This window comes from Olea europaea, chromosome 13 (assembly GCF_002742605.1).
Source record: "Olea europaea var. sylvestris chromosome 13, O_europaea_v1, whole genome shotgun sequence".
Taxonomy (NCBI): Eukaryota; Viridiplantae; Streptophyta; class Magnoliopsida; order Lamiales; family Oleaceae; genus Olea; species Olea europaea.
Window position 1 is genome coordinate 5,548,373 of NC_036249.1, and position 14,109 is coordinate 5,562,481.

General features: G+C 36.6%; 1 protein-coding gene and 1 long non-coding RNA gene across 3 annotated transcripts; one reads left to right on the forward strand and one right to left on the reverse strand.

Annotated features, from left to right (window-relative positions):
• Positions 1 to 255: 255 nt before the first annotated feature.
• Positions 256 to 1,935, reverse strand: LOC111407389. 2 transcript variants are annotated; one of them, XR_002705100.1, is made up of 2 exons: positions 1,737 to 1,935; positions 256 to 994 (listed from the first exon to the last, which is right to left on the reverse strand). It is a non-coding gene; the product is annotated as an uncharacterized LOC111407389 (long non-coding RNA). The 2 variants fall into 2 exon arrangements; XR_002705101.1 differs by having other exon boundaries at positions 256 to 1,415; positions 1,737 to 1,821.
• Positions 1,936 to 12,103: 10,168 nt separating this feature from the next.
• LOC111408360 lies at positions 12,104 to 12,961 on the forward strand. Its single transcript, XM_023038126.1, has one exon. The coding sequence runs from the start codon at positions 12,104 to 12,106 to the stop codon at positions 12,959 to 12,961; it is 858 nt and encodes a 285-aa protein (XP_022893894.1).
• Positions 12,962 to 14,109: the final 1,148 nt, after the last annotated feature.

Genomic DNA, 14,109 nt, shown 5'->3' on the forward strand with positions numbered 1-14,109 from the left:
TTAGCCCGTGAATGGGCACGAGATTCCCCTCCTCAGCGGTCTGTTTTTTGTGAACTTTACCTTTCCTTCCCACTCACTCTTCTTTTCTTGTTTCCATCCTCCTTTTGATTTTTCAGTGTTGAAAGTTGGATATGAAAGTTAAAATAACGAATAAGACTGCACCATCCACTTTGAATACAAAATGGTCTGTTCCACTAAGAAAAGGTATACGTGTAGTGACTTAGATTTACTAAAAGAACTGCTTAACACAGAAAATATCAATTCTTAACTAAAATGGTTCTTGGTCTTTATTTGAAAATAAAAATTAAGTCTAACAGAGAGAACAAAACAAAAACAATAAAAATAGAGGAACAGTACGGTGACAATGCTTAGGCACCAATACAACGTTCCAGGAGATAAAAAAAAAAAAAGAAAAAAAGCGCATTACAGGTAAGCAATTAACATAGTCATACAAGTATATTGGCGAATTACAGCTGTTTCAAAAGTCATAACAAGTTAGGTATTATTTTTGAAGCCAAACAAGACGATCCAGAAAGAAGGTATGCTAACTCCAGATAAGTGATAATACGCATTTTTCTTTTCTCAGCTCATATTCCATCGTACAAGTTTTCGGCAACATTACCATCACCGGTAGTTCAAACTCAGACCCCAGGAATGGCAAAACCGTCCTTTTCTTCCGCTCAGCTGAGCCACAAGACAGCTCAAAAGTAGGGATGTCCCATTGGTTACCATCTCATCGTTCCCCAAAGAAACTATAAGCTGCCAGCATCCATTTACCAAGCTCAATCCACTGATGGCGGCTCTACAAAACTTGCTGGCTCAGGAACCATCTACACCCTTGACAGAGTAATCGAATGAGCTTTTTATTTACTGTTCTTATAGTATCCTGATATTAAAATTCTCAGATTTTTAAACCCTTGGTGAAAGGGTTGTTAATGTGAGAAAGAGGATTACGGAAAAACTGTCCAGATAATATACTTATATACATGATAACCTGCAATGAAATCAATTGCATTAGAAGGTTACAGGATTTGTGGCAATTTCTCCAAAAAAATTTCTTCAATCAAAGTATTGTACGCTGACTGAATGAGGGCCAATGAAATGAGATCTAGTGTATATCTCCCATCTTTGATAGCCAAAAAAAAATTAGGGACAGTGTTCCAAGTCCTCAAAGCCAAAACTGTCTCTGTCACCCACTTAGAAGAGCTATCAGATACAGTGTACATAAACTTGAGTAATTAGTCATTTCATGCAGACAAATGCAGTTTGTTGATTTTAAGGTGAAAAAGGATTAAAAATAATATTTTCCTGCACCAGGACTCGTACATGAGTGAATTTTCTTTAACCCGAAATTAGAAATCCACCCAACGTTCCTTGAGCTCTCTTTTATTACAAGCCATACTGAAAAGGCCTATCTGTCAAACTCCACAGGAAGGGAAACAAATTATTACATGAGTTGAGTGTCTGCCATGGTTTAGTTTCACACTAGTAACAATTCATAACCCTAGAGTACAATAGCCCATGTAAAACTGTAAACGAACTGCCTAACAAAAAGCTAAATAAAAACATGCTTAGCATGCAAACTTTGGAAAGGATTCTTAATTATAAAAAAAATAACAATAATAAATTCATTAAATTCTGTTGAGAAGAGAGAAAACTGAACAAAGGAATAACAAATCAAAATCCAAGCATTTTCCAATGGCATCTATCAGTTCTAAGAAGAATGTTTGACCTACCTTTTTCACTCATCCCGTCTCTTCCCTTCTTTCTTTTTCATTTTTGTTCATAGCACCAATTTGAATCCCTCTGAGAGGAAATCATCCCTGAAAGCAGAAGAAGAAAGATGAGGAAAAAATTTCATATCAAGTACAGTGATATGGAGGCAGAAGTAAGAAGAATAGAAACTTAGTCAGATATTCTTTGATCAGACAAAACATTTTTGAGGTAAAGTGCCAAAAAATGAAAGGTAAAGACGTTTTGCACAATAATATTGAAAGGTGGGAACATTTTGTTCTAATTACCCTAAAAATAAATACAAAAAAGCATTAAAAGTTGAAGCAACGCATACATGTCGTAGCTCTGGGCTTCCATGAGTGTTTGTTCCATATCATGGCGCCCAAGAAATGAAGGTTTCAATGTACATGTAGACAAATGCTGTGCCAGATTTATGTCCCTCTGAAGAGACAATGAGGCAAATTATTTAGTGCTAACACGGGTAATAATTTTTAAATCAATATAATTTGAAGGGAAACTTAGGATCATTTCTGGCAAAGAGTTAAGCTTCTTCACGAAGTCCATCAATTCAGAGACAGACTGAGTCTGTACAAGATACATAGAACCCAATCAGAACTCATTTCAGGTACTAGAGCTTGTTTTGTATTACAAATAATGTTCAGATTTAGTCAAAGAATAGCTTGAGAAGCTTTCTTAAAAGCTCTATTTACATAAACCCCAAATCTTCTAACTTGCAAATATGGGAAGACCAGAAAGTCTTTCTCAAATATTGCATGTACAAACTTGGACTAGACATTTGTTGATTCACACCTTAACAGATCTCTTCAATTTATTGTAGGAATATTGAGCAACATTTCAAGTGTTAGTCAAGAGACATAAATTTGGCACCTTTCTGCCAAAATAATTTTAACATTTTTAAATTCATTTTACTCAATTCTATAACCACAATTCAGATGCAATTCAACATCTCTATGTGACATTAGCCCCAGGACATCTGGCATTGGAGGCAAAATTGACAATGTCAATGCTACATGCCTTCATCTGACAATAACTCACAGTGGTGGAAATCTCTGTGTAGTCCTGCTTCATGGATGTTTGCCTTTTGACGTAGAACCTGCAACATAAATAGTAAGGGTGCGTTTGTTTTCCATTTTTGTAAAAATGAGAATGAAAAATATAGTCGTTATGGGCCTCACATAAGAGATAGAAATTCAAATTTGATGACTCAATATAATGGATAACGGTCATATTTTTCATTTTAATGAAGAAATAATGAAAAACAAATGCCCCCTAAATAAACAAAGCTTTAAATATGAATAAATAAAATTTCAGACAAAATAAAAACCGAAGATGATATGCACGTTAATTAAAATAAATTGATTATCAAATCATAAATAGATCACCCTGGACAACAACTTCAAAATTTATATCCCCATCTCTTCGAACAATTTGTCACTAAAACAAAGAAAATGTCAATAGGTAGTCTAATGGAACATCTAAAAGCAGAGAATAGTCCCGTATTATGTGCATATGAACACCACTACACTGTTGGGAATCTACTTATACATGCACAGTGAAAAATTAAAATTATTTCGATTTCCACTAAAGATCCCTTTGTATTTAGATAGAAATCATGATAAATGTTGTACTTTTGAAGAATTTTGCAAATCTTTTGCTTTTCTTTTCGTTCCAGTAATCTTTATTCGCCATCCACAGTTGTCCAATTGTCCAGCGTCCAACGGTGATCCACACAGAGAATAAGATTGCAGCTACTAGGATTTTCTCTCTTGTGCCAACAAGAATAATGAAAATCATATGGATCTCAAATTCTAGTCATGTATTTATATAAACCCAAATGGGTTCGGTCCGGTCAGGTCCAATATTTAATTAATCCATTTAATTAAACTTGGTTCGTGAATTAATTAATTAATTCGAGAATATAAATAACAAATCTAATTAATTAATTTATCCAACGATTATTAAATTAATCAATTGACAATTTACAATCTTCCAATTCTCTTTTGCGTGCGACCCAGTAGGTTCCCGACCAGGATGCCTAACGACGTGAAATATTATTTTGATCTAATCAAAATTGATAAATTAAAATACCCTTTTAATTTATCGTCAATTCATACTCGCCGTCCCTGATTGACATCTAGCAATGTGTCAGGGCAATACATGTGACGAAAAATGTCACGTGGTATGACAAAATCAAATTCGTTCGTTTACCGTGAAACTATAATCCCTTCGTCAATATGATCCAATCAATTATGAGATATGGAAGTGTGTCAATCTTGATCATCGATCATATCTTTCACTCCACTATTAAGTCAATATAAGTTGAAAACTCCTTTTCGACTTATGAGTACACCTTGGCCAAGGATTTCATCATCGACTTAATTGAAGAGTGACGAATCCTTTATTGGTCAATCACAACCTTCATATGATTCTTGACGTACCCGAATGATGTCGTATTAGCGGCCCTTTTTAGAACAACATCCAATACCGTCAAAGTATGACTGTCCTCATATAAGGTACCATGACGACCTCAAGTCAAACGACCAATTCCACTACCGAACGTTAGAGATTAACTACTGACACTCAGATAATTATCCATGTGGAATTTCTCGACGGGTCTCCAATATTTTGTTCTATAACAAAACATCCACGTGTTCATTTAAGTGTCACCACATTTTAACTTGTGAGATCAACTACTTACTTCACAAGTAAGAAATGCCACACGTGATGGTCTATCCGTAACAACGATATCCGTATCTCGTTATTACTTACAAGCACGGATGATTTAAGATTCAATCAGATGCAATTTGTATCTCACAATCATAACTCCTTGTGATTAAGAAATTACGAAGATTTCAATCTACGGACTCTATTATTTATTTAATTGTCTATTAATTAAATAATAGATCTGCCATTAAATTGCATTAATTATATATCAAAAGTATTTATGTTGAAAGTTGATTGGACTTAGGGCATAATACTTACACACGCCACACACGAGATTATCGGAAACAAGCATCCAGAAGAAAAAGTAATTACTCCCCAACGAAAGGAACGAGTTATACTTCCATCAACTGGTGATGCTAAATGAGCCTGATGTGGTAGATGGAACAGTCACACTAATTTCCAGTGGATGAGATAAGGGTAGACAAGCTCCTTAGTTCAATCACCTTATTAACAGATTAAAAGTTTAACGGAAAGAAAGGGAGCGATTACGGAGAAGACCTACAATAACTGGAAAAGAAATGAATGTATCTCAAGTGATTCAGATCATATAGCTATTTTAATCAACCTTGTGAACCACTAGAAACCACATCTATAAGAGACTAAAAGAAGAACAAGAAGAAATGAGACGACCAGCTATAAAATGTGCACAAAAGAAACGCTTGAATAAAGAAGTACGTAAGCAAAAAAAATGCTTTTAAATCCAAAAACAAATAGGATATTGTTGGGCCATTAGCAAACTAAAAATTTTAAATATAATGTGCTAAAACATTTAAGACATGCTTAATTTACCTAGAATTGAGGGGAACTTTAAACTTTTTCCCTTCTTGTTGAAGGCCCATAATAAAAGAATCTAGCTAAACAGCACCATTATTGACACCAAGAAACTGCATCAAACCTATTAGAGATCGCTTATGAACAAATCAAAACAGGAAGAAAAAGAAAAGAGAGGGAACCACCTCTATCATCAATATTGACTAATAAGATTTCAAAGCTTGAGCATTAATGCTTTTGTTCTCTAAAAATCTAAGTCTCTAACATTATTAAGGCTGAGTATCAAACTTTTAAAGGATTCACGTTCTCATTTCAAGTTTATTCAAAAAAGACCATGAGCGGACCCAAGGGGGTCATGCGAACCACTAACTTTTGAGATTTGATTTTTATTTTTTTTTTAATAAGTTCTGTTTGGTATCAATTGAAATATAAATTTTAATATAAATCAAAGTTAACAATTAATTTTAATAAAATATTTCATGAAATCCTTAACTTTTTAACTTTTATCAAAATATACTAAAAATTTAATTTTAACTTCCACCAAACAGGAGCAAAATCACAATAAATTTGAATTTTTTTCCTCTTTTCTCTTGCTCCATCTTACACTCACCCTCGCACATTTTACCAAAATCTTAACCCTTCTAATTTTTTAAAATTTGTCTATAATTTTTTAATAAATTATCATATCTACTTCAAATTTTCACTTTCCAATCAAATTTTCAATTAATTAGAACCTAAATTTGTATTTTATTCTATCCTATTTGTATATATAGAATGTGACCGAATTGATTATATCCAATTTAACTTACATTTAAAGAATTGTATTTGTTTGATTGAATATTTGTTATATGTTTCTTCTTTGGATTACTTGAATTGATTGTTTGTATTAAATACACTATAAATTTTTTAAATATAAATACGTATTTTCTTATGATGAGTAAAATATTAATAAAGTGATCAAATTGATGAAAATGATAAGTAAAATATTAATGAAGAAATATTTTTTTAAATGTAAATCTGCATTTTTTTGATCAATTATAAATCATTCAAAAATCAAGAACAAAGTATTCGATTTGTAAAGATTCTGATTGTACCCCCTAACTAAGAATCTCTGCGTCCGCCCCCTAAAGACTATGAAGATGACAATTATAAAATGTGCAATTCGTATAAGGAATGACACTGATGAATGACATCTCCAATTATCAATGTAGCTCAGAACTACACGCTTTTTGAAAAGGTCAGTCCATCGCGTGACATACAAGAGTTAGTCAACTATTAGGGAATATGCAGAGTCATTCTTTTTCTAACATTGCATTTTCACCCCTGAAGTAGTCCTTCATATATGTTGACTGAGAACACATAGGAGTAACCACGTCCACCTACAATAAGATCACAGAAAATTTGACATCACAAAGACTGATGTAGTTTACAAAAAATACTTTTGAAGACATAATTTAAATAAATAAATAAGTTTGTCCCCTCTAACAACTTAAACCTCTTGATGAGGTAGATCAATATAGTATTAGAGCAAGCACTTGAGTTCAAATTCACTGCCATTTGTTTATGAAAATCCGTGCACTTGTTAGGTTTTCAATTTATTTTTTAAAAAAATGAATGTAAAAAAAAAGGTTGAATCCCAATCTTGAGGGCCTCCACCGTTCCGCCTCTAGAGTTTTGTGAGGGAGGTAAATAGCGGGATGTGCCCCAGCAGATCAGGGAACAAGAGCTGCATGTACACTGCGCCTACAAGGAGTCCAATTCCATGTCTCAGGAATCGAACCCTCACACTGCGACTGCCAGCAAGGCGTGAAATAACCTCATTCCTATTCTTTGCACCACTGGACTATGCCCCGGGGGGCAAAAAAATGAATGTAGCCTACATGCAAGGGCGCATGTTGAAGATACAATTTAAACAAATAATGCTGAAGGTTGTCACTCTAATAGTTTAAGCTTTCGTAAGAGGTGGATAGACAAAGATATGAATTATGAACATAAAATAGCTAGAGAAATCACTATCTACTAGAAGTCCTAAACACCCAAAAACACTACAAGAGAAATTTATATGTACCATATTTCAAATAATAGTTCAATACAGAATACGTAAGCCTTGTTTTTTGATAAAAATTCCAAATATACTGAAATGGCATTTATCACTTGGGGCGGTCTCCTGCCAAAACTGTGATACTAAATCCCAAAACAGTTCATCTTAAAAGAAATCTAACACAGGATCATATGAAGAGGGTAAATATAGAAACAAGAAACCAAACAAAAATCAGTCTGCATTAGCAAGCTTAATAGTTGGCAGACCAAAGACTTCATTATATAGGACACCGTCTCCAAGTTCCTGGAAGTATTTAGCAAAGAAACTACTGATAACTGGATTAATTATCATTAATGAAAAAAGGCACTGAGTAGACGCCATAAATAAAATTTATCAGCAGACAAAAAGACGCTAGATGGCAGAAGAAGAGTTTGCCATGCTATTCAAGACATGTTAGATGCTTATATGGCTCAAGCTTTGACTTAGTAAAGATTGGAGGATTGGGAGTAAAAGTGTTTTGAATATATTATTGTCTCACACAATTACAATACAAACTACCTGAGGTATTTATACAATTTGGGAATGATGATATACAAAGTAAAATGAGCTATACAAAGAGGATACATGATTTATGGGATAGATGTGCTTGAATCATGTAAACCGTGTGCTTAACTCATGGAATTTGCTTAGAAAAGATTTCTCTTGACTGCTGGAATATGATCTCTGATTGGAGTGACTGGTGCACTATTACGCCCCCGTAAGATGGAATCCCCGTCAGAGATTCCAATTTTGGATCTTAGTAGCTGAAATCGAGAGCGAGGAAGAGACTTTGTCAGCTAGTCAGCTAGTTGATCATTGGTTGAGACATGAGAAACCTCAAGAAGGCCTTTGTTGACATAGTCTCGTACAAAGTGTAAATCAATAGCAATGTGTTTCATCCAAGAGTGATGCACGGGGTTGACACTTAAATAAGTTGTACAAACATTATCACAGAGGAGTTTAGGAGGCTTTGTGAAATAAATGCCCTGTTTTTTAAAGAGAGATATGAGCCAAGTGATTTCAGAAGTAGCTATTGCAAGAGCACGATATTCTGCCTCAGTTGAGGAACGTGCAACCGCATGTTGCTTCGTGTACACCAAGAGACAGGATTGTTCCCGTAGAAAACGATAAATGCAGGTGTGGAGGTGCAATCATTAGCATTACTAGCCCAATCGGCATTAGAATAAGTAGTAAGTGCATTTCCATCATCCCTGGAGAGTAGGAGACCATGCTGCACCGTTTGTTTGAGATAACGTGGGAGTCGCTTGACAGCATTCCAATGTTGCTCTATTGGTCGATGCATGAATTGGGCTAAATGATTGATAGGAAAGGCAAAATCTGGCCGTGTGAGGGAGAGATATTGAAGACTCCCAATTACTCGACGGAACTCAGTACCATCACTGGCTGGTGAGCCATCATCAAGGCGGAGATGAGCAGTGGTAGCTATCGGGGTACAAACTGATTTTGCTCCTTCTAAATTTGTTCTGTAAAGGAGATCCCGTACATAATTTTGTTGGCTTAAGAACAACCCATTACTGACAGGTAATACCTCAACGCCCAAGAAATAATGTAACTGGACCAAATCTTTAATCTAAAATTTGGAACCCAAGGATTGAATGATGAACTCATTGAAATCTGTCAAATTGCCTGTCAATATAAAATCATCAACATAAATAAGAAAATAAGCCACAATATCATCACAAGTATAAATGAATATGGAAGAATCTTATTTGGACTGATAGAACCCCAATTTCTGGAGATAGCCACTGAGGGTGGTGTACCAAGCCCATGGGGCTTGTTTGAGCCCATAGAGAGACTGGCTAAGTTTACAGACATAATTTGGTTTGTCAGAGTCTATGAAGCCAGTGGGTTGAACCATATAGACATCTTCATCAAGTGTACCATGGAGAAAGACATTATTAACATCCAATTGACGAAGTGCCCAACCATGAGAAAGGGAAATGGTGAGAACAATCCGGATTGTCGCAGGTTTGACAACTGGTGAAAAAGTCTCCTTGTAATCAAGGCCAGATCTTTAATGAAATCCTTTAGCCACCAATCGGGCTTTATAACGATCAATGGATCCATCAGGATGTCGTTTCATTCGAAATACCCATTTGCATCCAATTGGTTTGACTGTCAGTGAATTAGGAACAAGATCCCAAGTCCCATGGCGAACAAGTGCATTGAACTCATCACTCATAGCCCGACGCCAATGGTAGTCCTTCAGAGCTTGTCCCACACATGTAGGTTCAATAGATTGTGGCATTGGATGTTTGGTAGCAGTGAACATCCGTTTGGGCTTTAGGATATTATTCAAGCCTCTCGTGATCATTGGATGAGTACGAAGTAGCAGTGGACCAGATGGGACAATAGGCTCTAGTGAAGCATCTGTAGTAGTAGGTGTTATGCCAGATAGGTCAGTAGGTGATGGACCCGTGGGTAGACAGGATAGCACGGGTTTTGCTCGTAGAAGGTAAGAACCAGGCAGGCTATGGAAGTTAGATTGAGTCGTAGCTGGTGAGGCTGGCACATTTTGGATTGGGCTAGATGATGTTGGTAGCATGATGGGCCATTGATCAAGGTGAGTAGTGGACTTATCCATGGGTTGAATAGATGGAGTAAGAGAGGTGTATGGGAAAACTAATTCATCAAACATGACATGACGTGTAATATAGACACGATTAGATGTGAGATCAAGACATTTGTAGGCACTTTGAGAAGTAGAATATCCAATGAAGATGCATGGTTTGGATTTTGGGTCAAGTTTATGATTGTTATATGGTTTCAGCCAAGGAAAACACAAACAGACAAAGGTCCTTAGTTTTAGGTAATTAAGTATTGTACCAAATAGACGAGTGAAAGGTGGCTTATGGCCTTGTGCGATGGGGAGGCGATTGATAAGATAAACTGTAGTTTGAAATGCAACAGCCCAATATTTGGTAGGTATGTGGGCTTGGGTAAGGAGGGTTTGACCGATCTCAACAATGTGTCGATGTCTTCTTTCGGAAAGGCCATTATGTTGTGGAGTGTGGGGTGTGTTGTATAGTAACCTATTCCATGGGCCTGGAGACAAGGTTTAAGTCCTATATATTCACCACCATTGTCACTGTACAAATTTTTAATGGGTCGACCGAATTGCTTTTCCAGGAGGATTGGGGGAAGATTTTACCAACTTCTGATTTTTGATGCATGTGAAAGAACCAACAATAACGTGTGAAATGATCAATGAATATAACATAGTATTTGTGGCCCTCGTGAGATGGGACAGATGCCGGTCCCCAAACATCAGAATAAATATATTCAAATGGAAGAGTTGTATGAATAGTACTAGAATGAAAAGGCAATTGATGACTTTTATTAATATGACAAGGATGATAAACTTGTGACATAATTGGAGTACTTAAAGGAAGAGAATGCTGTGAAATTATTTTAGAGACTAGGCGGTGGTGAGGATGCTCCAGACGACGATGCCAAATGACACTAGAGATTTTCTCACTAACATTGGCTACAATGGGAATGAGCGGGTCTGGTAGTGTAGTAGGTAATGGGTAAATGCCTTGTTCACACCTTCCTCAAAGTAGAATCGCCCCCGTTGTCCGATCCTTCACCAAAAAATAATTAGGATGAAACTCAATTAATACATTTTTTTGGTGAATTGATGCACAGAGATGAGATTTTATGAATGTCCAGAAAACATAATGTGTCATTGAGTTTAAAATTATGAGTAGGCGAATGTAAAATAAGGGAGCTAATATGAGTAACGGATAAACCTGAACCATCACCAATTACCACAGCATCAGTGCCATCATACTCGGAATGGATGGATAAATTACCAAGCTCCGAGGTAATGTTATGAGAGTTACCAGAGTCTGGCAACCATTTTGTAGATTTCTCTTTGGAGCGGCCAACACAATTAGCCGAAGCGGTCTGTAGTTTTGGACAATATTTAGCAATGTATCTAATATCATCACAATATTGACATATGGGCTTACGTCGGGGCTTGTTGCACTTGGTATCCAAAGATTCCCACAGTTCTTTTGCAGACTTCGCATTGCAGTACAAATTATATAGTGTGTTATCCAGTCCATTGAGTACATAATTTCTGTATAGAAAATCAGAATGTTTCCATGCATCAACCGCAGCTAATTTCTCAACATCACTGTCTTGTTCGGTGTATGAAGATGCATCTTCTTTGAGAAGTTTTGCCAAAATTAATGTTGTCGAGTGACACCATCGACAATGTCAAGGCCAGATTCAAGACAAAGAAGGTAAGTTATGCTGAGATCTAGTCCAATTTTATGACATCGAAATCAAGTAATAGTAACATAGGCGTACCACTTTAATATGGCTAAAAACAAAGATTTGATTAATTTAATTTAGTGAAAAGTATTTTTCTAAAACAATGTTTTTAAGGAATTCCACCAAACCAACAGCGTTCAATTTTCGTAGGCAAGCAACTTGAAGATGGGCACTCTGACCGATTATAACATCTAGAAAGGTTGTTTCTGGAGTACTTGGACTGGATCTAGCCCTACTGATAGTACCAATAGGTCACGACCTACAGGAAACCCCACTAGTACAGGTATCTATCAACTTAGGAAAGAAGATAGTCTTAAGGCCAAAGTGGAAGCCCTCACTAAGGAACCTGAAACCTTGCGTGCTAAAGGCTCTAAATCTGCACAACCTGTTTCCCGTATTGAGTCTTCAGAGCTTTGTTTTGTGTGTGGAGGGAGTGATCACGTACCATAAGATTGTGCTACCTATGCTGAGATGAGGGGACTTTATGAGAAACATTGTAATGCCTTAGGCATATATCAAAAGCCTTATACTCCCTACTCCGAAACCTATAATTCAGGGTGGCGGAGTCACCCCAATCTCAGCTGGAAATCTAAAAATCAGCAACCTGCCCAATCCAATAGAGCCTACACTACACCTCCATATCAAACCACATTATCTAGAAACTCTTTGGAAGGCACCCTATATGCATTCATAGAGGTACAAAGTAAAACCAATCAGAAGTTTGAGACTATGATTACCCAAATTGTTGAGGAAAACAAGGAAATCAAAACTCATATGTCCAAATTAACCAATGCCTTAAATGTAGTTGAGCAGGGAAAATTTCCATCACAGGCTCAACCAAACCCTAAGGGACAACATATGGCACAAACCTCTGGCTCAAGAGAAAACAACATTAAGGAAGTTAATGCCATAACCACTCGGTCCGGTAAGGTTATTGAACCAACCTCCAAACCTAGGGAAGATGAAAAGGACTCTAGCAATTCAGAAGAGAGTACCTCTAGCGAGGAGGTAGTGAAAAATCCACCGCAAGTACCCTTTCCTCAATCTCTTAAATCCACCTCGAAATCTATTGGTCAACATAGTGAAATCTTAGAGCACCTTAAACAAGTAAAGATCAATTTACCTCTTTTACATGTGATCTCCCAGGTTCCCACGTATGCTAAAGTCCTAAAAGACTTATACACTATGAAGAGGAAATACCATGTCAAGAAAACTGCTTTCTTGACTGAGCATGTAAGCGCTGTAATTGAGCAAAGGATCCCTCCAAAGTATAAGGATCCTGGTTGTCCTACCGTTTCTTGTGTTATTGGGAATCATGAGATTTCATAAGCCCTTCTTAACCTAGGGGCTAGTGTTAACATCATGCCTTACTCTATTTACTTGTCATTAGGCCTAGGAGAAATAAAACCTACATCCGTAAGTTTACAATTAGCTGATCGATCCACAATACGACCAAAGGGTGTAGTCGAGGATGTGCTAGTACAAATTGATAAATTTTGTTACCCCGTTGATTTCTTGGTTTTGAATTTAAAAGAAGATGTGAAAGTTAACTCCAAGATTCCCATTAGTCTAGGTAGACCTTTTCTTGCCACAATTAATGCTCTTATCAATTGCAGGAATGGTCTAATGAAACTATCATTTGGGAACATGACCCTAGACGTCAATATCTTTCACATCATGAAGGAAGCTGAGGAAGATGATAAGTGTCATCAACTATACATGATTGATGCACTCGTTGAGGAGGAAACACATACGCTTATTGATCCCGACCCTTTAAATTCTTTCCTTTTAAACTCTGAAATTCCTGCAGGGTATGATAATGGGAAATATGCTGACATTTGTGCTGCTTTTGATGATTTTCAGGATTATGGGACACTACCAGTGACTACTTCCAATGAGTTTGGTGAAATGCGACGAAGGTTGACAACGCCCTGGCTGAATGCAGGTTAAAGAAACAAACATTAGGTCGAGCTAACAATAATAAACAAAGGCGCTGCTTATGAGGCAACCCAAGGGGAGTTGCTAGCCGAAGTGGTCTGTAGTTTTCGGGGGCGTAATAGTGCACCAGTCACTCCAATCAGAGATCATAATTTCAGCAGTCAAGAGAAATCTTCTCCAAGCAAATTCCATGAGTTAAGCACACGATTTACATGATTCAAGCACATCTATCCCATAAATTATGCATCCTCTTTGTATAGCTCATTTTACTTTGTATATCATCATTCCTAAACTGTATAAATATCTCAGCCAGTTTGTATTGTAATTGTGCGAGACAATAATATATTAAAAACACTTTTATGGTATCAGAGCATTCCCTCTAACGAGAATCTCGATCCGAACTTCTGCTGCTATGGCATCATCAGGTGACTCTTCCCCCTCCAGTCAGCCCGTTGTCTCTCACCCAACTAGCGGGTCTCTCTCTGATAAAAATAGCTCCCTTATTGCCATAAACACTAATCAATTACAACGCCTTACTT

Coding starts and splice junctions, on each gene's coding strand:
- LOC111408360 (XM_023038126.1), top strand. CDS start 12,104: ATGAGGGGACTTTATGAGAAACATTGTAATGCCTTAGGCATATATCAA.